We start from the raw sequence: 24,830 nt of genomic DNA, 5'->3' as shown, positions 1-24,830 counted from the left end.
CTCCCACATTTTGCGAGCTGAGAATATCAAAATCTTCTGGACAAAACCAAATTCGGAAAAAAAATTTGAAGAATATCAGTAACGATATTCTGTACAGAACAGGTAAAATACAGAAAAAACATCTCCTAATTTTCATTACATTCAAATGTCTTGCACAACAAAATGTTTGTTGTTACGTTAAGTTTCCAAGTTATGGTATACTGCACTTAAATAGCAGCTTATTTCGTTTTATGATAAACATTTCAGAATTTTACCCGGGCAGTATCCGGGTAATACCGCGTATTTTAATAACTTTTCACCTTTCAATCATTTTTATTGAAATTTTCGTTGGTTTATTCATTCTAAACCATTTTACTTACCTAATTTTGATAGTACAATCTTTAAAAAAACTGTAATTGCTTAAATTAGACCAATCGACAGTACAGGGTTTCTTTATTGAATTCAATCCCAATTTCTGTCTTCGACTTGAAATTTGTATCTGAACATTTTCAACTGATTCAACCAAAATTTTATCATCTCTTGAAGTGAATATCCTGAATACAGTATAAAATTTTCCAAATGATCATTCTGAAATCATCATAAAATCGATCTGATAGTTGAGTTGCTATTATCATTGAGTGATTTTCTAAATATGAATATTTCTTCTATCTTAATCTTATCTTTTTCCAGATTCAAATCATTGGGATTTTCAAGTCTTGTGTTGTTTCTTCAGTAACTGAAGTTCAGTTTCATCAATTTTCTGAATTTTGAAAATTCAGGATCTTTGTTCAAGGTACTACACTCATTTGGATTCCTTATGTGTTTTTTAATGATAACTGATTCTGTATTTTAAACATTGATTCTTTATTCTCATATTTTTTTCAACCGATCTTTTTTGCACTAATACCACTTTGGCTTTGAGGGCATCGAATGAAACTTTCGTCACAATTAGAATAACAATTTGATTAAAAAAAATTATCTAATTAGAATCATATTCAAAAACATCTCATGAAAAGATTTTTTTTTTGTGTTTCAAAGACATAGAATTGAAATTCACATTTGGTGCAATTTCTGCTTTTGCTCTGACTTTTACTATGTATCTTTTTTTTTTAATTTAATTCATATTTTGTTTCTCAAAACTTGATTTGAAATTATGATTTTGATTTGAGACACTGAATTTTGGTTCTGTACGTGATTTAAAGTTATGAATTCTTAAACCCTTATATCTGTATCTCTATGGAATGTGGATTTGATTATTTTGTTTATATTCTTCAAATTTTGTTTTCTATGTTTCAAATCTTCAGGATACTTCCTAATTATCACTAGGTAAATATTTCTCGAATAAGCACACACCAAACGATCAATGAGGATATGGAAATCATTAAAATACCTATCCGATCATTTTTTTTAATTAGAGAATTTTGGTTGGTGATAACGGTTTAAAAAAAATGAGAATTAAATTTAGCATTTTGCAGCTTCAATCAGAGTTTTTATTTTTAAGAAATTTCTAAACTCTTCGACAATGTTTGTACGTGATTGATTACCAATTTTTATTTGAAGATACCAGAAACTATTTTCTACGCAGACAACATGGCTTTTTGAAGATAGTATACTGAACTCATCTCCAGCTTTCTTAAAAGTTTAAAAGGTTTTGTATTTTCTGGGTACCTTTTGAAAAAAAAATCGAATTATTGGCCCCCCCGAGAAAAATTGCCCCGGGCCTCCCGATGGCTTAATCCGGCCCTGATGGTCTTAAGTGAATTGAAATCATCAATATAAAATACTCAAAAAATTTCATCAGCGGTGTCACAAATAGTTGCAATGTTATAAATAGATAATATTACAACTATTTCTGACACCTCTGACTAGGTACAATTTTTAAAAATTGTTTCTTAAATATATGCAAGCTTTATATCTCTGAATCCATCACGCAAAATCCGAATCTTTGATTTAGTGAAGGATTATAAATAAATAAAAAATCAGTTTTTGGTTTTCATAAAGGTAGATTTTTCATTCAGTTTCAGTTTCAGATTCAGTTAGCAATGATCAATTTAACTCAATTCGAAAAATTTAAAAAAAAAATCCAAATGCCATTTCAGCTGATAGACAAAATTTTTCAAATGATTCGAATTTAGGAAGTCAAAGTTTTTCAAACACAGTCAGTAAATCATAAGCACCAAAAATGCTGTTACCTAGTGTAATCCAACACAATTGAACCTTCAAATTTTCACTTAAAAACTAAAACAAACTGAACAAAAACTGAAACTGATAATAGCCAGGTTAGTCGCGTAACTGTCAGCTAGTTGACAATATTTGAATGCCTGAAAATATTCAGATTTCGTTCGTTCTTCATATTTTTTTTTAATTTAAATTCAGGCTATTTTTTTTTGTGTTGCAGGATATGATTATCCTAGAAGGGATACCATACGTACATCATGTGAAGCTGCTCAGCAGAAAATTTCCTTTAGATAATTTATAAATTGGCACTAAAACCATCAGCAGGCTCGGTTCCACTAAAGAAACAAAAATGTTGTTGATTTTTGAGTACAAAATATTCAATTCTCCCATACAAAGCTAAATTTCAATACAAAACAAAAAAAATTACTATTGTAAATGTTACTTAATAAATCTGGAAAATATCATGAATGAGTTTTGAACTAAAACGAAGTTTTTTAAACCCCAGAGTTTGAGAAATTCAAAAATGACCAAAAATCAACTCAGTCTTATGCTACAACCGCCGCATTTTGCTAGGGAGATTTTTGGTCAATATCTTCTTTGCGTACATCTTTCCGATTTACTGGTTGCAGTCAGAAGTGCCAGGTGTCCTGATTTTTGAGAGACCGTCCTAATTTTTCTAAAATACTTGAATTGTTCTGATTTTTCCTGATTTTCAATAAATATCTTAATTATAGCTGAATTCATAGTGAATTATCAGAACATCAGACTAACTTGTAATAAAATAATTTAAATGATGAAATTTTTTAGCTCAGATGCTATTTAAATGTTGTTTTTCAATATAAGCTGCAGATCAGCCAAGGTTCTACTCACTTCAGTTGCATAATATGAGCCGTCTAAAGTACCTGTATTTCGCCTTTATTCATGCAATTTAAGCAGAATCGCGAGTTATTTCCATCAATTTAGTGGTGTCCTGAAAATCAAGATTTTTTTCATCGCGTTGCCCTGATTTTTGACAAAACCACTTGGCACCTCTGGGTACAGTACAACTGCATTTATTACATTTTTCGTGGCCCAAATTGCACTATGTCTGGGATTTAGGAGGCTGAAACTTCAAATGATTGCTTAGGATAAAAGAAACAAACGTTTGTACGGTAGCGACTCAGAAAAACTAAATTTAGAGGTCGCGCTGGTTCGATTTTTGAAAAAAAGGGCATTTTCACGATACTTTTTCCTAACATAATTATCAGATCTTGAACTAGTATCAAACATATGTCTCTTATATTTTTTTAAATTTTCTTTATAATGTAAGTTTTAAGATAAAAGTTTATTGGGACTGTTTTGGACTCTTTGTTTGTATGTTTTTTTTTTAATTTACGAATGGTTTTTCATTATGATGTGGATGAGTTTCGAGCAATCTAAACCTCTTATATCAAACTTTTTCATCTTTTTATCGATCCTAGAATCAGCAGAAAGAATCATGACAAGTTTCAAGATTTTTATTCTAAATTTATTTGTGGTGGTTGTAGCCATAACACGTTCGCCAAACCGTCACCCAAGTATGGATAAACGACCTTCAATCAATAAAAAATCTTGAAACTTGAGATGGTTCTTTCTAATGATTTAAGAATCGATAAAAAGATGAAAAAATTGATATCAGGAGCTTATTTGGTTTTTTGATTGCTCGAAGAAATTCTTGTCAAAAATTTGAAAATTATGACTATTTCCCACAGTGAAACTTGAATTACTTTGAAACTACAAGTCACTTTCTTTTGCAAAGTTCCACATTATAACATTGCGCATATTTTGAATTCAATTTTGATTGAACATCTTAATACAAAGCACACAATTTACAAACTTGTATGCAACTGAATTGCATACTATATTATTGCACAAAACCTACGAATCAAGAATTTGATTATCGAAAAATTCAATAAAATCAAGAATACAAAAGTTAAAATAATTCCCATCTTCCATAATTTGTTTTTTAGTCTTGTAATCTTTCGGGTTTGATTTTTTTCGAAATTAACATAAAATACTTCAAAGTTCATTTATTCCCCCTTACGGTATTTTTTTTGAATATTTCAAAGTGGGGGGGGGGGGGATGACAAAAGAAGAAATTGACATTTGTTCCAGCCTAATGTAGTATAAAAAAAATTGATAATTCTAAAACGTTATCATTGTTGCAATGCTCCAAAATGAAAAAAAAAATACCGTCACTTGTGGTTCTGCTGCATTTGTGAGTATGACAGATAACTCGTGATGGAGAAACTTAAGCGCTACGGTTTCCCAGAATGGGCAGCCAAATGGTTGCATTCATACCTGTTACATCGTCATGGCTTTATAAATATTCGTGGAATTCATTCTACTAGTTTCGATATGCCGTCAGGTGTTCCACAGAGAAGTCACTTAGGACCGCTTATCTTTGTGATTTTCATTAACGATCTAGCAACTTTCCTTCACTACTGTTCAACTACTGTTCGCAGATGATTTGAAAATCTACAGGACCATTGACTCCAGAGTGGATTGTGCTGCGCTTCAAGAAGACATCAATAGACTACTCGCATGGTGTGGAAAACATGAGATGGAAGTAAACGCCGATAAATGCAAGTATATCAGCTTTTTTAGAACCAGAACCTCCGTGGTCTTCGAATACGCTTTTGGTGGCACTCCGCTTGAAAGAATCGTCGCCATTAAGGACCTAGGAGTAACCTTTGATCAGAAGCTCTCGTTTAATCAGCACATCGCGACAACAACAGCTAAGGCCTTTGCTATGATTGGATTCCTGCGACGAAATACTTTGAGCTTTGAGGACCCATACGCTCTCAAGACAATGTTCTGCTCTTTAGTACGAAGTGTCTTGGAATATGCGGCACCAGTTTGGGCACCCTACCACTCTGTTCATATCGAACGGATCGAACGAATTCAGAAAAAATTCTTCGTTATGCACTGCGTCGACTGCCCTGGCGAGACCCCGTAAGGCTATCGCCTTACCCACAAAGGTGCGCACTTCTGTCTATATCGTCTCTGAGTCAAAGAAGAACATATTTGCAGCGAATGTTTGTATACGATATCCTGACGAACACTGTTGACTGTCCACAATTGCTCCAAAGCTTGAGTTTGCACGCCCCAGCACGTCGTTTGCGCAACCAAATCACCTTCTTGCTACCTAGAAGCAGAACAGTTTTTGGACAAAACCACCCGCTTAATCGATGTTGTCAGGTCTTCAACGATGTGTCATACTTGTTTGACTTCAATGTATCAAAATCAATGTTTAAATGTGCTATCCGTGACGTTCCCTAGCTTTAACGTAACTTTATTTGAAACATAAGTTAATTTTAACCCTCGGTCTGTATGCCAGCAGTCAAAGAGTTAATAAATAATAATAAATAACTTGGAAAGGTAGACAACCCAAGTAACACCGATTGATTTATAAGAGTCCCTATAGCCTGCTATTAAACTTTATTTTTTACTTGGCAAATGTTTAAATCAATTAATTCTGTTAATGTCAAAAACCAATTAATTAGATGAAATAATTCTTCTATTTGGAAAACGGAATATCCGTGTTACAGGTACACAAAAAATCAATAAATCAAATATCTACAGAACAAATACTCTTCATAAGTGGATCAAAATAAAAAAAAAACCAAAAAAAATCTTCAAAATACAAAAAAAATGTATAGAAAATAAATATATCCTGTTTGAAAATAGTATGATTAGCATGAAAAATGAGTCCATCGTTGAAAGGAAAACTTTCCTAAGCACACAACCGTAAGCCACATCCATTCAATTGGCTGTTAAACGTGTGGCATTTCAAAGATCCTTGAAGGAAAAGTTTTCCTTCCACTCACTTGCAGCTGAGCTGATTTATGGATCGCCTTTCGTATTCTTTCTCGTTGAGTGATTTGTTCGATTGTGTGTGTAGGTAAAATGTTCCGGTTTGGTACTGTGACTGATAAAATTATGCAAATGCATCATCTTTTGGAAATATGGGTCATCCGGAGCAAAACGGTTTACGGGGAAATGCTGCTGAAATCGGAGCATAGTTATCATTCAGTGGATAAATAGGTAGTTAGTTGCAAGAAAATCGATTCCTTAAGAAAATCTATAGAAAACTACAGGTGTAATTTGATAAGGTAATTGTTAAATGCATCACATTAATTTTTTTTGTAAGGATTTTAAAGACTGTCGAAGAAGGATTGAAAATTAACGTTTGTAAATTATGACAGTTGCTCTTAAAAAGCTCGTTTAATAAATTTTAACGACCAGCTGTAGTTGAGTGGATGGAAGCTCCACATTATAAAAATAGAATCCATTGCCACAATTTCGCACGTTTCCTTCATTTGGAAATGAGGCCAAAAAGATCCTTAAACATGTACGATGTAAAGATACTTTTTCTTTAACTACTCGGTACCTATCAGAAGCGAGGCCATCTTCCGTTTTATATTATTTTTCATTTTAACTCATATGCATTTTTGTCATGCATAAATTTAAAGACTGACAGAATAGCTAATATTTTTCTTTTCTCTTTTTCATTCCAGAACAAGGCAGCCTAACGATCGTGAGACGTACCAACAGCCGGAAAAACACGCACATTCTGCAGCAGCAGCAACACTTTCAGCAGCAGCTGGAGCCACTTGACTCTGAAGCGGCCGCCGAATACCAACAGCAGAACCGTGACCCGGCGGCGGAAGGAGAACCGCTCTCGGAGGCGGAACTCGCATACGTCAACAGCCAGCTCAATCGGGAGCTAGAGGCCATGCAACCGACGTCGACGTCCGCCGATTCCCAAACGATGTCCCCGCCGCCGCCATTGACGCCGTCGTCCGCGGATCGAACCGTCGCGCTGATGAGCCGTGCCGATACCGTCACCGGGGACGAGCTGGACAACGTTGACTTGGCCACCGACAATCTACCGGCGGTCGATACACCAGATGCATGTGATAAAGCCGCATTGAGGTACGTGTTTGGCCCTTTCGATTTGGCTCCTTTATGAGGGTACAAAATGTGTACTGTACAAATATTAGCAGAGCAATCGTAACCCCAAAAATTAATAAAAACCCAATACAGGGACGTCGTCATTTCAATCGTCTTACAAACATGAGCTGATTAAAAATTACTAGGGAAATCATGCATGATTTCAAACAGTGGTACAGTTAATTATTAATCAAAATAACATCCATTACTTTTTCTATGATTCAATTAAAAGTAAGTTCTAAAGATACTTGAAGACTTGAATTTAAAAAAAAAAACTTCAGAAAAATGGGTTTGGTGCTTTTGTTCGACCTTTGTTGTATTAAAAACTTTCTCCTGATATTTTTCTTTCATTCACACTACCAAAAAAAAATTTCTGCAGGATGTAAATGCAGGATGTAAATGCAGGATGGTCCACCTTTGAGGCTTTTTTGTTGTAATTTGTATCATCTTGAGAATTTCAGGGGAAATGTGTGAAATTACGTCTAGATTTAGATAACCAAATTTGCAGAGCAATTGATATATGTGCATTGTGCAATTATGCATACAAGTAAGAGCGAAAAAGTGAATTTTTGAGATAAGCTAAACAAATTGTAGAGGTGAGAAGGAATGTAAAGGTGAGATGAAGAATGTACAAAATAAAAAATAATAGTTATGAAAATAAACAAATAGAGATGTACCGAATATTCGGACGACCGAATATTGCCAAGAAGCCGTAAAGCCGAATATTCGGCCCACCGAATTGTTGAGCTAAGTATACTTTGATTATCGTTTATTCCAGATTTTCAGGATATATCCAGGCTAGCCCATAAATCCAATAAAGAGTTCGAGATAAGTTAAATCTGAACGAGATGCCCAGATAATGTTTAAAACTTTCTAGGTTATGTTCGGCTTTCAGTCTTTCGGTCAAGATTTACAACACTTTTTATGTGTTCTTCATCCAGTTGATTCGACGAAGTTGGATCGAAGGTGTTCACGCCAGTGCTGAGCGACGAAGACGCTCAAGCAACAAACATCATGGAGGAAACTACGAAAAGAGTGGGCGATCGTTACGAGTCCAGCCAGCTTTGGAAGTACGACCGGCGATGCGGGGCAACATAGTGCGTCAGATCGAGGAATATCAGCAGAAAGGTTACTGCCATCGAGCGACTCTGGATGAGCTGCAACAGGCTGACCCCCGACGAACATGGTATCTCCCCCTCGGCGCGGTCAGCAATCCCAAGAAACCCGGTAAGGTGCGGCTCATCTGGGACGCTGCAGCCAAAGTCGACGGGGTTTCCTTAAACGCGATGCTGTTGAAAGGGCCCGACCAGTTGATATCTTTGCCTGCTGTATTATCTCGGTTCCGCCAGTACCGGATGGCAGTGTGTGGAGACATCCGGGAGATGTACCACCAGATCCTGATTCGTGAAGCTGATCGAAGCGCTCAACGGTTCCTGTGGCTGTCGGATCCGAATCAGCAGCCAGAAGTTTTCGTCATGGACGTGGCAACGTTCGGGTCGACCAGTTCACCAGCGACGGCCCAATACGTTAAGAATATCAACGCTCGCCTGTTCGCTGATCAATATCCTGCAGCTGTCGAAAAAGAAATCAAGGGTCATTATGTCGATGACTATGTGACCAGTTTTCGGAGTGCGGCTGAGGCCAAAGAAGTTACGTCCCTGGTGAGGGCGATACATCAACACGGTGGTTTCGAACTTCATCAGTTCTGTTCGAACAGCGACGAGGTCATCCAGTTTCTTGGAGAGGTCAAGGCACATCCAGTGAAGAACATGTGCCCAACTAAGGATGAAAACTCCGAACGTGTGCTAGGTATTTTGTGGGATACGGAACACGATGAGCTGCAGTTCCCTACGAAGATGCGGGAAGACATGGCGAAGTTATTCGCTACACAGGAGAAACCAATGAAGCTACAGATACTCCGGTGTGTGATGATAATGTTCGATCCACTGGGTCTTCAAGCACCGTATCTGATCTTTGGCAAAATCATTATCCCGGAAGCCTGGTACAAAGAGCTCGGCTGAGACGAACCGGTGGACGATGAAACGCACCAGTAGTAGCTGAAATGGGTCCGAATGCTTGAACACATCAACGATATCCGCATCCAGCGATGCTATTTCAGGGAGGCGATCAACGAGGTTGAGGTTCACACATTTGTGAACGCCAGAGAGATTGCATATTCCTGTGTGACGTATTTCCGCTCAACGAACGCTGCCGGAGAAGTGAAGGTTGCGCTGGTAGGCGCGAAGGCCAAAGTTGCATGCCTGAAGGCGTGGTCGATACCGCGCTTAGAGCTGCAAGCGTGTGTGTGCTCGTCATATGCGAAGTGTCATCGAGGGACATTCGTTGCAGATCAAGAAGCGAGTGTTGTGGTCCGATTCCGGGACAGCGCTGACCTGGATCAACGGAGATCCCCGAAAGTTTATGTAATCGATTTGTATCGTTCCGAATCTGCGAGATCTTGGAGCTAATCACTCGGAAGGAGTATAGATGGGTTCCATCGAAGAACAATCCAGCAGATGAGGCTACGAAGTACGGTTCCGGGTCTTATTTTGCCAAAACGAGTTGCTGGTTCGCCGGGCCAAGTTTTTCAGTGCATCCTGAAGCAGTATGGCCAGTTTGCAAGACTGCGCTTGCTGAAGCATACTACGAGCGACTTGAGGACGAGAAGCTAGTCGTCCTCTAACCTATCTATCGTTGGTTGCAGCCGAGAGTAAAGCCCTGACGGCCAACCACTTCCTGTTAGGGAGTTCCGACGGTGCCCGCCAGCCGCCTACCGAAGATGTGTGCGACAACAAGTTGCTAGGGAATTCCTGGAACTTACTGCAGAGACACCTTAATACCTTTTGGAAACGCTGGACGAACGAGTATTTGCCGACACTGATGAGGCGAACGAAATGGTTTGACGAGGTGAAGTCCGTTGAACCGGGCGAGTTGGTTGTGTTGGTGGAGGATCGTAGGCGGAATGGATGGAAAAAAGGTCGTGTCTTGAAGGTGATTATGAATCCAGACGGCAGGTGTCGTCAGGCGATTGTGCAGACGAGTGATGGGACGATTCGTCGGCCGCTATCGCGCCTGGTTGTGTTAGATGTACAAGATCGTGGAACGCGGACCCCATCCAGATTCCACCGGGAGGAGGATATTGCCACAAGAGCAATTAGACCGGGAGCTGACGACACCCAGCGTGTGACAGTTCTCGATGAGCGGGAAAAAACCAAGAGGAGAAAGAAGTAAAAGAAGAGTTCATTTTAGTAAGAAGAAAAAAAGCACGTGGTCGATAGTTTCGGAAGAGGAAAAAATAGTAGTAGAGTGAAAAATTTAGAAAGAAAGTTTGAAAGTTGATAGATAGGCAGATTGGAAAGTGAAGGTTTAGTGATCACTGATAGAGAGCTCGCATCGAGGTGCGTAGATACAGCCGGAAGGTACTCAATCCACCTGCCTGCAATATTTGTACGAACCGACAAGGTAAGGTCGCAGGGTCAGGTCCGCATAGATTCCTTAGTGAATCCGACCGAACAGTTTCGGCATTCCAATCTGCAATTAGCAGTAGCACAGAGTTGTGATTAGGTTAGTGAGGAGGTCAGTCAAAGTACAGGCCGGTTGACTGAATATTTGAAGCTTTTCACTTTTGTAACCAGAAATTACTGTCAAATATAGTTCGCCCCGGTTGTTTTGACTCTCGCTAACACTAAGCATGAATAAAACTTTTTCAATGAGTGTTTACTTATATATTTCTTAACTCAATTAAATTTGACAATTTAGGATCAAGGCTTTAGTTTTGTTACGTACATTAAGTTTACAAATGTGACCAGCTTTTTTACCTGTGTCCCGCTTATTTTCTTAAAATATCCCTTTAAAGGTGAAGATAATGCAAGCAGGCAAAAATCACATTTCTCTCAGGTGCAAATAATGTTAAAATAAGTTTTGAATACATTAGTACCGCACAGTGGTCCAAAACTCAGAAAAGCTGGCAGAAACTCGATTTTCGAAGCGGTGAAGATTTTTTTTAATCGTAGGTTTGTTTATTAAGGCATTTTACTTATAAAGATTCATTTTGCCGAGTGTATCACTTTATTAATCTATGTTAGTAGAAAGGAGAGCCGTAATAGTCGCGGCGACTCAACTGTAAGCTTTTTTCTAGTTTGGGGGAGTTACTTGGGGAAAAGTTACCGGCCAAGATTATCTATCCATATATTTCACCGTGTTTAAGGGCTGCACGAAACCATGAAGACGATAGTCATAAGTTTACTCGTTTAAGAGTTCTCAAAGAAATGTTAGGAAAAATTTGAATTTTTTTGAAAAATTTCACAAAAATTTGCTTACATTGAATAACGAATAATAAAATCATGAATGTATTTTGCTTCGCAATAATTTTTATATTTCAGATGAAGTTGAAAGTTTTTATATGGTATTTATTCACTAAAAACGAAATTTTTTTTTTTAAATTTTGAACTTTAACAAGAGATTTAAAAAAAACTCGACTTAACTCCACTCTAATTTTGTGTGGGATAGATTTCCACATTTCTGAACTACAACATATTGCAAATTGGGCTCCCCATTATTGCCATTTCTGGAAAACGGTTTCGAGCAGTAGAAGCATTTTTTCTTCAAATTTGGTTTCTGAGCCAATAATATTTTGGATCACGAACTAGATTGATTTCTAATTGGATCTTAAAATTCACTTTTTTCGAAAATTAATGAAAAAACATCCCTATAAGCTTTTAAAGCAATGGCAATATAAATGTCTGTTATTAGTTTCCCGGAGTTAACAGAAATAACTTCCACAACACGGTTAAAAACTCTACTGATTTTGATCTAAACGTAGAACCTATTTGCTGGTCAAAACTTATGAAAACTAATTGGAACATGAAATATCAATAGAAACTTTAAAAGTTATATAGTGATAAAATAAAACAGTAATAAAAACAATAATAAATATTAAAGCCCTTTTAACCTTTGGAGGTCATTCGGGTCTGAATAAATCAGTAGAATATGAAAAATAAAAATATTTGTTTTTTTTCTCTTTAAAAATTGATATGAAGTATTTCGTGACGAAAATAACCATATATAAAAAAAAATTAAGGAAAAAAACTTTTTTACATGTTTATTTAAAAATTGTATAAATATTAACGAACAGGTTAAAAAACTCTTATCTTGCATATAAATATTTTATTGATTGGTAAAAAAGAAAAATAGGAAAAGTGTTGAGCACACCATCTGAAATTTATGTAACTGACTTATTTAATTTTATTTGTGTTAAATTTGAGTAGATTTTAGCTCCAATGAACCTTTCTAAGATACATATGAGACATTTTGTAGCAAGTTGTTAGAAAATTTCAACATTGAAACTACTTAACGAGCTGAGGTAATTTTTCAACTTCTTTCGGTAAAATTTGAAAAAAAAAAATGGGAAGATATCAAATTAATAAGTTATTTTAGTTAGTTTCAGAGCAAACATTGTGAAAAAATACTTTTTGCCAGGTTTTTTGGAAGTTGGACCACAGTGCGCCGCCTGTTTTTTCAGTAAACTAAAAAAAATGGTTAAAATTTGTTTAATACATTTGTGCACTCATTTGGTAAAACTATAGATAATAACAAAGATTTTAGAAATATAAACTTAAATTCAATGATCTACTTTCCAAAAGTAATTATGAGCAATTTCGAATTTTGATAAAAAGCTATAGAAGTTTTCTGTTTTTTTTTTTATTAATTCTTTAACATACTAGCAATAAGACATAAATTCAAAAAAAGATTTTAAGCAAATGGAATCTTGATATTCCTTTAAACATAAGCCAAATTATTTTACAGTTCAACAAAATTGATAAATGATTTGTTAATCCTTTACAACCATACATTAATAGACTTTCATAAATCATTTCAGAAACACTAATACTGTAACTTTATTTGTTAAAATTTCTGAAAATTGTAGAATTAAATGCTTTCGAAGCATTGTTTTTCTGAAACTAAATACCAAGGCAAGATCTTAATCCTTGAATGGTTGAAGGATAACAAATAGATTAAAAATCAGTTTTCAATTTTAATTTCGGTTTATTAGTTTATCAGTTATCAAAGGTCGATTTTACTCAAAACTGATAATTTTTTTTTTATTTCCTCTCACCGTATCACCAAAACTAGAAGTGATTAACAAATTATGACAAAGATTTGAATTCAGGACGACCAAAGCAGTATTTTAATTATGTTTTAACTTATTCCATGGAAGTCGTTAAGGATGAAAAGGGAGTATAACTTCCATCCGTGTAATGAATAAGTCAGGGGTACGTCATATTTGTGATCAAATCTTTTTAAAAAATTTCTACAATTTTTTTCGATAAATTATTTTACGCTGTGTTTCACTCAAAGCATCTTGCATTGAAAGAAATGTCCTTCAGGTTCTGATAAAGACCGAATCATGCATTCAATAATACCGATCAAAACAGCAAGGTCAAATAAATGTGAATAAATTCATTGACATTTTTATGTAAAATAGAACGTCTTTGGTATGATTTGCTGAATTGCAAACGAAAATCCCTTCCACTATGTCTTTTTGTTAACCTGATTTTTGCATCAGCCTAACAAAAAAAATAGTTTTTTTTTCAAAATTTTCCGATTTTTTTTTCACCCCAATTTGACACTTTAAAATGTATCAAACGCGTGACAAAATCAGTTGTTCTCTCAACGTGAGTGATCGTATAAAAATCTTCATTCTCAAAAACATTCAGAACGGATTTTAAATTTTAATCTCTGTAACTTATTGTCAATCAAAAGCTATCATACTTAAAGAGTGATTTTTATGAACAGATTTTGGGAAACAAAACTCCGACATCGCCAATGACTGCTCGCGCAACATTGTCAACCATTTAACCCCAAAGGACGAAGGGAAAAATTTGAAAATTGTACCACTTACATAAAGCAATTACGTCCTTCCGCCTTGAGTCCCAGAAAGCTATTATAATTGGAGCAAGCTCCAAGGCACAAAAACAAACAACACGGTTGCCTTCCTTTTCTGCTGATATTGATACTACCTCCTAGTCCATCTTTAGACTGAAACCCTCGTTAGAAATAATTTTGCACCCAAACGATTATCGTTATTAATTGTCCTTTTTCCTTGACTTTTTCTTCCATTTCTTTTCTTTCACAGACTTCGCTGTCTCCTGCGGCAACTGCAGCGCGGTGAAATTTCCGCCGAGCTGCTGCAGAAAAACCTTCATTACGCAGCACGCGTACTTGAAGCCGTTTTTATCGACGAGACAAAGTAAGTACACGGGCTCTTACCGGGGATGGGGCACATCTCATCTGTCTCTTTTGGCCAGGCGCTGCCTGCTGGCCTAACGACCACATCCATCTGTTCTTCTAACATTAATGATTAAGAAAAATCCCGAGAAAAGGGACGGTAAATTTTCCGTCTCCAATTCGCAGGCTTCCCACCGGAAGCTGGCATCAAATATGTTCTTGTACTACTTTGAATGTCGCTAGTTTTTCATCACTGCGGTCGTCCTAGATGTCCATTATCGTCGCCAGTATTATTGTCATCATCATCGTTTCCAAGCAACATCCTATCTTCATCATCATCTTCATCTTCATCACCATCAGTCATTCCTGAGATGGACAAGCAGCTGTTTTCAGTTTTCAGTTTTCCACTTTCGAGGTCTTCGTTTGGAGATGGCAGGTGAATCTTCGGAACCGGGCGATTTGTGATGTTAAATGAGGAACATCTTGTGAGTGTTCAGTCTGATCCTGGTTGTAATAACATTGTATTTTGAAAGGGATGAAATTTAAAAATATCACTTCCATTTTACGTAAAATGTTCCAAATAAATACTTTTTTCTATGAATATTACTGTTATCCAGGAAATTTCTGAATATAGATTTGAGATGTCACAATTCTGAAGTATATTTGATGAAAAAAAGAAAAGTTTGTATGTAGAAACTGTTATTCCAGGAATTTTGGCACAAGAAACTAAACATTGGCAATAGCTCTTTTCTAGAATAAAGGGTATAATTTTGACGTGAGGTATAAATCAATTTTTATTTGGATATTGTGCGCTTTAAATATACATAATCCACATACATAACATTTTTTCGAGAAGGAAATTCACTTGTCTATAAGAAAAAATGGTAACTGAATTTTACTAGAATTGCTTTCCTCTTTGTGTTAAGCCCAATCCATCATTAAAGTCTCTAGAAATTTTAAATAAGCAATGTTAGTTAACTCAATTCTGAGTCCAGTGATAAAAGTTTAGCTAGTTTGAAAAAAAAAAGATTATTATTACATTTACTTATTATATTTACTCGATTATTTCAAAGGCATAATCCTGGCAAAAAAATAATAACAAATTGAAGTTACACAGACAAATGCTCAATGGATGTAGAAAAAATGGTCCAAACATCTATGCAATGAAAGTATTAATGCTTTTCAAAAAAGCTATACTACTTTCATTGCATAGATGTTTGGACTGATTTGTTTACGTCCATGGAACATTTGTTAATAAAATTTCACTTGATTTTTAATTAATTTTTGCAAGGATCATTCCTTCAAAACAATAAGTTTTTAATAAGTTTCCCGAAACTTTCAACACTATTCACACACATTAAGATAACCTAAATTATTTAAAATTGCTAGAGACTTTAATCACTGATGACCTTCAATGAAGATTATGGCTAAACATAAAGAGGAAAGCAGTTCTAATAAAACTCAAATGCAATAAAAAATGTTTTCAATAATATAAGTAATTCTACTTCCGATTAAGATTTATCAGGAAACCATTTGTTACATTCTTAAACGATGTGAACTCGCGGCATTGCTGTACGAGTGCAATTGAAAAATACTTTCTATAATAGATCGTCAATATTACAACTAATGTTATCACTTTGAAAATCTTAACAAATCAAAATCAAATTTAAAAAACTTAACTTTTTAGACTTTTTTTTCTGGAAATCCCTCTGAATACGTATATCAATATTGAAAAGCCAATTGCTGATCGAAAATATAAATACAGATTTCGTTCGTTTTTGGTAACATTCGATTTCGGCAACAATCAATTTTGTCAACATCCAAATTTGCCAAATTCGAACGGTTTTTAGAAACAACATTACCTTTTAGTTTTCGTTATAACAGGACTAATATAATTTAGACAATCACCACACATACATTTTTATGTTCTGAAATAGTGATAAAATGCAACAATAAAACCATTTTTTTTTATTTAATAAAGTACTCAAAAATGAAAAAAGATGAAAAATTCAAAAAGTTAAAAAACAAATTCAAACAAAAGACTGAAAATGACAAAAAAAACAACAACAAAACGATGAAGAATGACAAAAACAGCAAATATGACAAATTAAAACAATCATTATAATCAAAACAAGAAAACTGGAAAATTCATCAGAAACATGATGAAAAAAATGAATACAAATGGTCGGAAAATGACTATAAATAACGTTTTTGATAATAATAATAGTTATTTTGTAAAAATAACTGAAAAAATATAGAGAAAAAAACCGTTCGATTTTGGCAACATTCGATTTTGGCTACACAAAAGGTACGGGCGTGTTGCCAAAATCAAACAGGGTCTGTATATTTGAAAAATGAAATTCTAGAAAGAAATTTTAAATGAATGAATGTCTCCCGGTGATCATCAAATCAATCTTCATCAAATAATTCACAATTCTTCTTTGCCAATTCAGTCTTAAACAAAAGGCTTATAATTTTTACTCATTGGTCAATACAAAGAACCATTGAAGGGCAGCTTCACAAGCTTAAAATTGTTTAAATGTGTTTTTAAATAAATTTAAATGCCATTCTTATGAATAAAAAATAAATAAAACTAAATTTGAATTATTCTTTAATTTATTAAGAGATAGAAGGTTGATTATTTATGTTTTATTTAAAAAAAAACTATAAGACATTTTGGCAACATTGTGAAATATATTTAAGGTGCTTCGTGGTAAAAACATTTGCTTAGAATTATATGTTTCGGTATTGGCTAAAGTTCCAAAGATATTCAAAAAATTCAATTCAACAACCTACGATTATGGGTAGGTACAGACAAAATTTGAAAAAAAAAATCTTATTCGATTTAGTTATTTTTCGCAAAGTTTTCACACAAAACCTCAAAAAATATCAAACGAACTCTAAACCATATGATGTTCATATAAAATTGTTGAATCACTAACTACCAAGCAGAAATGGTATGAGAAGATTTGAAAAGTTAACTTAAGTTGAGATAATTTCTACAGATACGGGTTTTATTACTATTTTCTCTTCCATCTTTTATCATACTCAAAAATGCGAAAATTTTGAATAAAAAACGGTTTATTAATATATAAATTACACCAAATTTTCTTTATTTAAATTAATTTAGCAGAAACTTCTACATATCTACATCTGCGTTAATATACTCAAAATCCAATGCAAAGTTGAATTTTAGTGTAAGAAAATCTAAGAAATAGCAAATTGATAGAAAGGTCGAAAAACAGCTACCTATTAAAATTCGTCAAAATTCCTTGATTCGTATATTGAGCAACTAAAAATTCAAAAATATGTCAAATTACGTCAACTCTTCAATCCTCTTTTCAAAATTCATCTAGTGTGACCTAATCGATTTTGATGGTTCATTGATTGAAAAGTAGGGTTTTAACACTATTTTTTTCATTTTTGGGTAAATATTTTCCTGTGTACAAAAGTGCCCGAAATGATCCGATTTTTTGAAAAAGTTATGCGCTGCAGGCTAAAGTTGATCCTTGGCCTAGTATAAGATCTCATGCCAAATTTGGGCCAGATCAGATCACGGGAAGGGGTCGCTCGACAGGCCTGAAGTATGTATGGGATTTTAAGATGTTTTGATCGGGAGGACCAAGAAAATCCAGTTTTTCATCAACAACTTTTGTCCTTTTCAGCCGATTTCTTTTGAGTACAGTTTTTCTTAAAGCTTAAACTATGACAAATATTTTATCGGAAGGCTGCATTTCAATTCGAGTTAAGATAAAAAAAAAGTTCTAAGGCTTCAAAAATGGGCAAACTTTTTCAAGGGTGATATTTATCACTAATCACTATTAACGAGGCACTGCGTTGTACATTTTGACGCAGCATGATCAGTGCATATCACCTTTAAAAAAGTTAGCCCTTTTATGAAGCCTAAAAAATTTTTTTTGTTAACTCGAATCGAAATGCATTCTTTCGATGAAATATTTGTCATAGTTTGGGCCTTAAGAAAACCCGTATTCAAAAGAATTAGACCGTAGGGGACAAAAGTTATTGATGAAAAACTGGATTTTCATGATCCTCCCGAATGAAACATCTCAAAGTCCCATACAAACTTCAGGCTCGTTGAGCAACCCCTTGCAGTGATCTTATCTGGCTCAAATTTTGCATGAGATCTTGTACTAGGCCAAGGATCAATTTTATCCTGCAGAGCATAAAATTTTACAAGTTTAAAATTTCCCATACTAGTTTGGGACAGTCTTCTGTGTATAACGTATAGCTTCTAACTTCAGCTTTCTTGGACAGTGGAAGTTGTTTTGAGCATTCCGTAGCTGATCTACAGTCTGTATCCGAAGCATATTCTTTGGATTTTTTTTTCCTTGAATAATGGAAAACTCAAACGTTGTAGGTGAATAATGTCCGAAAATCATATTTGAGTTACGTTACAAGGTTTCCAAAACTATAAACTTTGCCAAATAGACACTCCAGGGACTGTAATAGGTAAAAATTTCAGGGACGAATGAGCATTAAAATGTGTCTAGAAACTTGAATGTTCACTAGAAGATATTTTTTTAACTTTTTACTAAAAACTGCCCTTTAAATATACAAATTATAAACGAATTTTGGGTTGAACTCATTTCTTTGAAATGATTAAAAAGAATAAAAAAGAATCAGCTTTGAAATCTAAAGTTTAAGATATCTGGATAGCTAAAATCTCTATTATATAAAATTCTCTTGTAACGGTGTTTGTAGTACTACTCCTCTGAAATCACCCAAACGTTTCGAATGAAATTATTTTTAGAATATTCTGTAGTCTTGCGAATCGGTTTATATCGAATAAAAACAACACAAAGTCGCATCAGTTGTCCGTAATTATTAAATTAGTAGTTTTTTGAATGAAATGAAAGTCATGGCTTCCATTTTTTCGAGATTTTTTTTCCTTTAGGCGGTTTGTTTTTCGTCTCCAAGGTCGAGGCGTCGCGACCTGACGTCGTTAGAAGATAGTAACCATGGCATAGCATACTGATGAGTGAGAATATTTTGGCGCGTATTTCTCAACCAAGCATATTTTCAATGCAAGTGGTGGCGATATGATCCCTTGATGTAATTTTTTTGTTCTTGATTCCTAGCTCATTTCTACAGTACATGGTTATGAATGATGCCTAGATGTGACTCAGGTTGACATTTTGCTGATCGAATAAAACATATAATATTTGTTTTACCAAAATCTTAAATTGAAAAGTCAGGCATCCATTTTTAGAGATTTTCTTTTGTTCGAGGGGTTTGTTTTTCGTCTCCATGGGCGAGGCGTCGCTAGCAAACGTCGTTGCAAGATAATAGTAACCAAAGCATACTGTTCATTGATCGCTGGAAAAAATTAAAAATTAGGCGCCTATTTCTCAACCAAGTACCTATATTTCTTATGCACGTGGGGGCGATATGCAATCTAGATGTTTTTTTTTCTTGCTTATTTATACACAGCACATGGTAATAAATAACGCCTAGATGTGACACGGATTGATATTTTATCGATCGAATCAAAACCATATAAACGATTTCAAATATTAAAACCATTTTTAATTCGTGTTAATTTAAGTAGTAAATTGTTGTCCAAAAAATATGAATTTGGTAAAAATAAATATGAAATAATGTTGTGACACTTTGCGGACGTTTGAATATAAGAAATTGGGAAGCTTTACATTCAATTTCGTTTAATCCAATACGCCTAGAACACTAGACACATTAACTGAACAAGAATCTATTCTATTCTATTTTGTGTATTTATAGAGGATTTTAACCAACTTGGTCATTCGTCCTCTCAACAAGAGTCTGTTCTGTGAAATAGATTAGATAGGATTGAAGTTTTAAAAGGCCGAATGAACTATTTGATTTTTTGCAAACGTAAATTGAAGTTATCAATAAAATAATCTACTTTTTAATGACAAAAAGTGAGGATATGCATTTTGTGGAAGAATTTTCAAATTAGAAAGTAGACTAGAGCAAGTGCAAACTATCAACTTTTACAAAAAATGTATACATTATTTCTTCATCAAAATCATTGTTGGGCCCAAAAAAAAATTGATTAAATAAACTTAACTCTTTTTTTATAATCATTAACCAAAAAACTGTTTACACGTTAACTGTTTGTTTACACACAATTCAAGTACAAATTTAACATGAAAAGTGTGTTTTTGTTTTACATATGTTGGCTATATAGAAGAGACTTTTGATTCAATTTTTTGTTGAAAAGTTTTTTTGTGATTGATATTCCAGGGGCAGCAGATTTTTGTGATGAACTTTTAATATGACCTGAAAGTGTTAAAAATAATATAAATTCCTGTAATTTCTTAGGTGGAATAAGTGAAAACGCGCCATTTAACTATGAAACATCTACAATTTAAGAATTTTATCTCCAGAATGGCCAGAAAGGATATCCCGAGTGTTGAATCTGAAGCGGATATTCAAGATTATTATAAAGGTCTTTGTAAATCAAGGTCTTTTGGTTGAACAGCATTCAGTGAAATTGAAGTACCAAGCATTAATTTATTTCGGAGAAAAACTTAGCATATAGCAATGAAAGTTGATAAAACAGACAAACAAGAACAAGTATTAAATTAATTTTAAAGGTCTTTTGGTTGAACAGCATTCAATGAAATTGAAGTACCAAGCATTAATTTATTTCGGAGAAAAACTTAGCATATAGCAATGAAAGTTGATAAAACAGACAAACAAGAACAAGTATTAAATTAATTTTAAAGTCTTTTCACTGACGCATCTGAAAAAGACCTATGTGTTTTCACTTGCCCCAATAAATGGGACAAATGTATACTTCGAAATTTCTTTTTGTCAACATAACTAATTTTTTTTTTTTGAAAAAATACCTTTTTTCAGAGAATATGAAAGATGAACTGTGGTGATATTCTTTAGGATTTAACCAGTGTTTCATTTTTGAAAATTTAGATTTACAGTAAAAAAGACACATAATTTTTATTAAGGTTTTGTTTATATGATAATTTCCAGGAATCAAAATGAACTCATGAAACCATCGAAGCCTGAACAGATTATTTCTTTTCGATCTATTAAATTTAAAAAAAAAACTGCATTTCAATTGAATGTTATTAAATCTTAAAAAAATAACGTAATTCTAAATGAAATCGCAGATCACCACCAACAATGTTCAGGAAATTTTGAAATCAGAACTGCTTCAATTAAAATCTTTAAAATAATATATCTAAACATATGTTTTCCTCTTTCCAAAACCAATCGTTTCTTTTTTCAAAGTTCAAAGGAATTAAAAGGAATTTATTTGCATTTTTGCTTGAATAATAAAAAAGGAATTTGCAATACGCAAAATCGCCAGATTTAATGCCATGACAAGTGCTGTTTGGGAACACTTTAAGTTGAAATGTGTAAAGTCTATAACTCAGGTATCAGGCGAATCTGTTTGGAAATGATTTTGGTGAAAATATGGATTTTGATTCAAACTGCTTCGAAGGGTTAGGATGGTGAATAAAAAGCTGTTTAAAAATGGTTAGTAAAAAATTTTTTCTTATGTTTTTTTTATTTCTTCAGCTCTTAAAAATACACCATTCAAAGCTAATTGGGAGCTGAAAGCACTGCGTTAGGCAAAATATTCGGCAAATACTCCAAAAATTGTCCCGATATTAAAAGCAATATAACAAAACGGAATAAATTTACTGAATGGAATACAGCAAATGAAACGCACATATTATCAACATACTGTTATTTATTGAACAAGTTACAAAAATTGGAATTTAAAAGACCCGTTGAGTTTAAATTCTTTGGTTTAATTTTGATAGAATTGAGCGGGACGATTCGAGTAAAGGGAAAGAAGGGAAATGTAAAGAAAACTAGGAAAAATAGAAAATGGACGCCAAACTGAACATGGTAAGACGAAGTTTACCGGGTCTGCTAGTTTACATATAAAAAGGTATTTGAAAGTGTCTTTTCTAAGTGAATTGGCATTACCATTTCAAAACAACGAATACAAGCTTCAATTTTCACTTTCATTGCGAACCAGTGGAATTTTTGATTTGTTGAACAAATCATGGTCATACGCACGTTCAATCTTTGAGAATCGATATTGGAAATACTGAGTATACTTGAAATATGATATAAACTAAATTAAGTTTTTTGGCAACACTATAAATAATTTTCTATTTTTTTTTATTTTGGGGAATTAAAATTCTTGATAACTGACATAGATTTGTATGTATATGTGGACGTTTTTTTTCTAAAAATATGAATCTCAAACAAATTAAAAAAAATTTAAACTGTCAGAAGATTTACTGCACATTAGATGTGGTTGATTTGGGGTCAATTTTTAATTTCTCAAACACTGGGATCTAAAAACCTTCGTTTTGGTTCAAAATTCATCTTTGATTTTTTGCAGAATATCGAAGTACCTATAGAAAAATTAAATATTTTGTTCTGAAAAAATAAACAAAATTTTTGTTTCTGCTAATAGCTTTTGTGCCAATTTAAAATTTCTCAAATGAAAATTTTCCACTGAACAACTTTGTTCAAGACCGTAACTTCTTATCATATAAGACAAATAAAATATTGGCTGTTGAATAGGGGTATGTCTTTCGAAGTCACAAATACTATTTGTTTTCTGTTTGTTAATGTTCTAAAAACTCTACTCAGAAAAAGGAGTAACTAGCAGCAAACTACGTTTTTAATGAAAAATCTAATGAAAAAGAACTAAAATCAAGGTTTTGTGATATAGCTCAGTTGGCAAGTCTGTTGTCTCCTGAGCCGATGTCCGCGAGATCGAACCCAAGAGTAAACATCGAACACAGTTGTACCGGATAAGTTTTTCTATAACGATCCACCAACTGCAACGTTGATAAAGTCGCGAATGCCATAAAGATGGTAAAACGACTATAATCGAAACAAAGAAAAAACTAAAATTTCTTGTTTTTGAAAAATGTTTGATGTAATGAAAGCAATGAAGCAAAAATTTAACAATTCAGTAATTTTTTGTTTTGTTCGAACTTCATTCTTTTTTTGCGTCAATAAAGCTGTTATTACATAAAACATAGAATTGCTACCTATATTTAGGGGTAAAAAATTCTACAGAAAATCTAATAACTGCAGTAATCAAAATTAAAGGTCGATTAAATGAAATTTTAAAATTTTCAAGCTATTATTCTCATATTCTTCTTTTTGGTTTTGAATATGAAGTAAGAAAGTATATAATATGAAGTAAAAAAAACAAGTACATTTCGAAAACAAAGATGACAAAACACCCCAATTGATTTTTTACGCATCTAATTTTATTAACATGAGGCACATAGAAATGTTTCACAGTGATGACAGTTTTTTTAAACGTTCAGTTAACTTTTGCTCAACTTTTTATTCTAATATCTGAACATACAATTTGTAAACTATAACCAAAACTAGATAAAAGGATAGGTTTATAAAAATCAAACGGATTTAAAGTTATCTGAGGATAAAGTTTTCGATGGTTTATTTTCATAAAAAAATGCTTCGTCTCAAAAAAATTAATTGAATAAAATTTTTAATATATTACAACTTATATTTCATCCTATCGAAAACGTGTGCTTATTTTTTCGTCTGAGCATATTCAGAGAAATGATAGCTTGAGATTGTATTTGTAAAACTAATTTAAACCGCACAACTTAAGGAACTATTGTCCAAGAAATCACATTTTTTGATGGATTATACTTTTAACAGCGTTAAGTTTTAGAATCAGAAAATAAAACTTAAATTTAACAGTTTCGAAACCATTATCCTCTTAATCAACCGTTTGACATCAAAACGTCGGCATCGAAAGTGGAACATCAAAGCTGAAAACAGAATAAAACTGCTATCATCCATTTAGTGTCCTGGGAAATCAAACTGTTTCCCAAAACGAACGACGACAAAAAAATGAAACAATCCATTATCATTAACATATTTCGTTTGAAGTCAAGCTTCAAGTGCCAATAGAACAAACTCCCATTAATCACCTCAAGCATTTCATCATCATCATCCTCCTGACAATGTTGCGACATTCATAGCTCGGACTAGTTGTTCATTTCTGTCATCAAGCAGCAGCAGCACGGAGTCAAGATTATGGTGATGATATCATCCCATCCATGCAGACCAACCAATATGGAAATCGTTTCTGGTTCGATATTGTTTATGATTTGCCTTATTTTTAACACTCCTTAAATCTGATGGTGAAAATCTGCCGGGCTATGGAAACAACAATGGAAATAAATTGCTACTTCACTCCGGACGCCTCCAGTGCTCAGGCAGGAGCTCAACCACCTTCACAGCTTCTTTAGCTTTTCCTCCCACGCCGCCGCCCCCATAACTTCATAGTCTTAGTCAGAAATGCTGTGGAAATGAAGAGGGAAGTTTATTTTTCATATTCAGTAGGTACCGAGAGCAGGTATGGCAGAAAAAAAATATGAAATACCATCCGACCCGACCAGCAAAGAATACGGGCGGTTTGTTTGGTTTTATTTTAT

At 33.9% G+C, this 24,830-nt stretch overlaps 2 protein-coding genes across 2 annotated transcripts in view; both read left to right on the top strand.

The window, feature by feature from the left end:
• LOC129742060 (homeobox protein OTX1-like) overlaps positions 1–6,908 on the top strand; it is a 61,132-nt gene extending 54,224 nt beyond the window's left edge. Inside the window, exons 3-4 of the mRNA XM_055733907.1 lie at positions 6,696–6,830; positions 6,889–6,908. Coding sequence (XP_055589882.1) covers positions 6,696–6,830; positions 6,889–6,908 — 155 coding nt within the window. The remainder of the gene's footprint in view (positions 1–6,695; positions 6,831–6,888) is intronic.
• The window catches only part of LOC129748602 (dual specificity calcium/calmodulin-dependent 3',5'-cyclic nucleotide phosphodiesterase 1-like), a 190,906-nt gene that overhangs the window by 42,275 nt on the left and 123,801 nt on the right, over positions 1–24,830 (top strand). The window contains exons 2-3 of the mRNA XM_055743262.1: positions 6,696–7,113; positions 14,267–14,380. Coding sequence (XP_055599237.1) covers positions 6,914–7,113; positions 14,267–14,380 — 314 coding nt within the window. The 5' untranslated portion in view covers positions 6,696–6,913. The remainder of the gene's footprint in view (positions 1–6,695; positions 7,114–14,266; positions 14,381–24,830) is intronic.

The sequence above is a fragment of the Uranotaenia lowii genome, chromosome 2 (assembly GCF_029784155.1).
Source record: "Uranotaenia lowii strain MFRU-FL chromosome 2, ASM2978415v1, whole genome shotgun sequence".
In the NCBI taxonomy this organism is placed as follows: Eukaryota; Metazoa; Arthropoda; class Insecta; order Diptera; family Culicidae; genus Uranotaenia; species Uranotaenia lowii.
The sequence above is the reverse complement of the archived record's forward strand: the minus strand, read 5'-3'. Positions and strand labels throughout refer to the sequence as shown.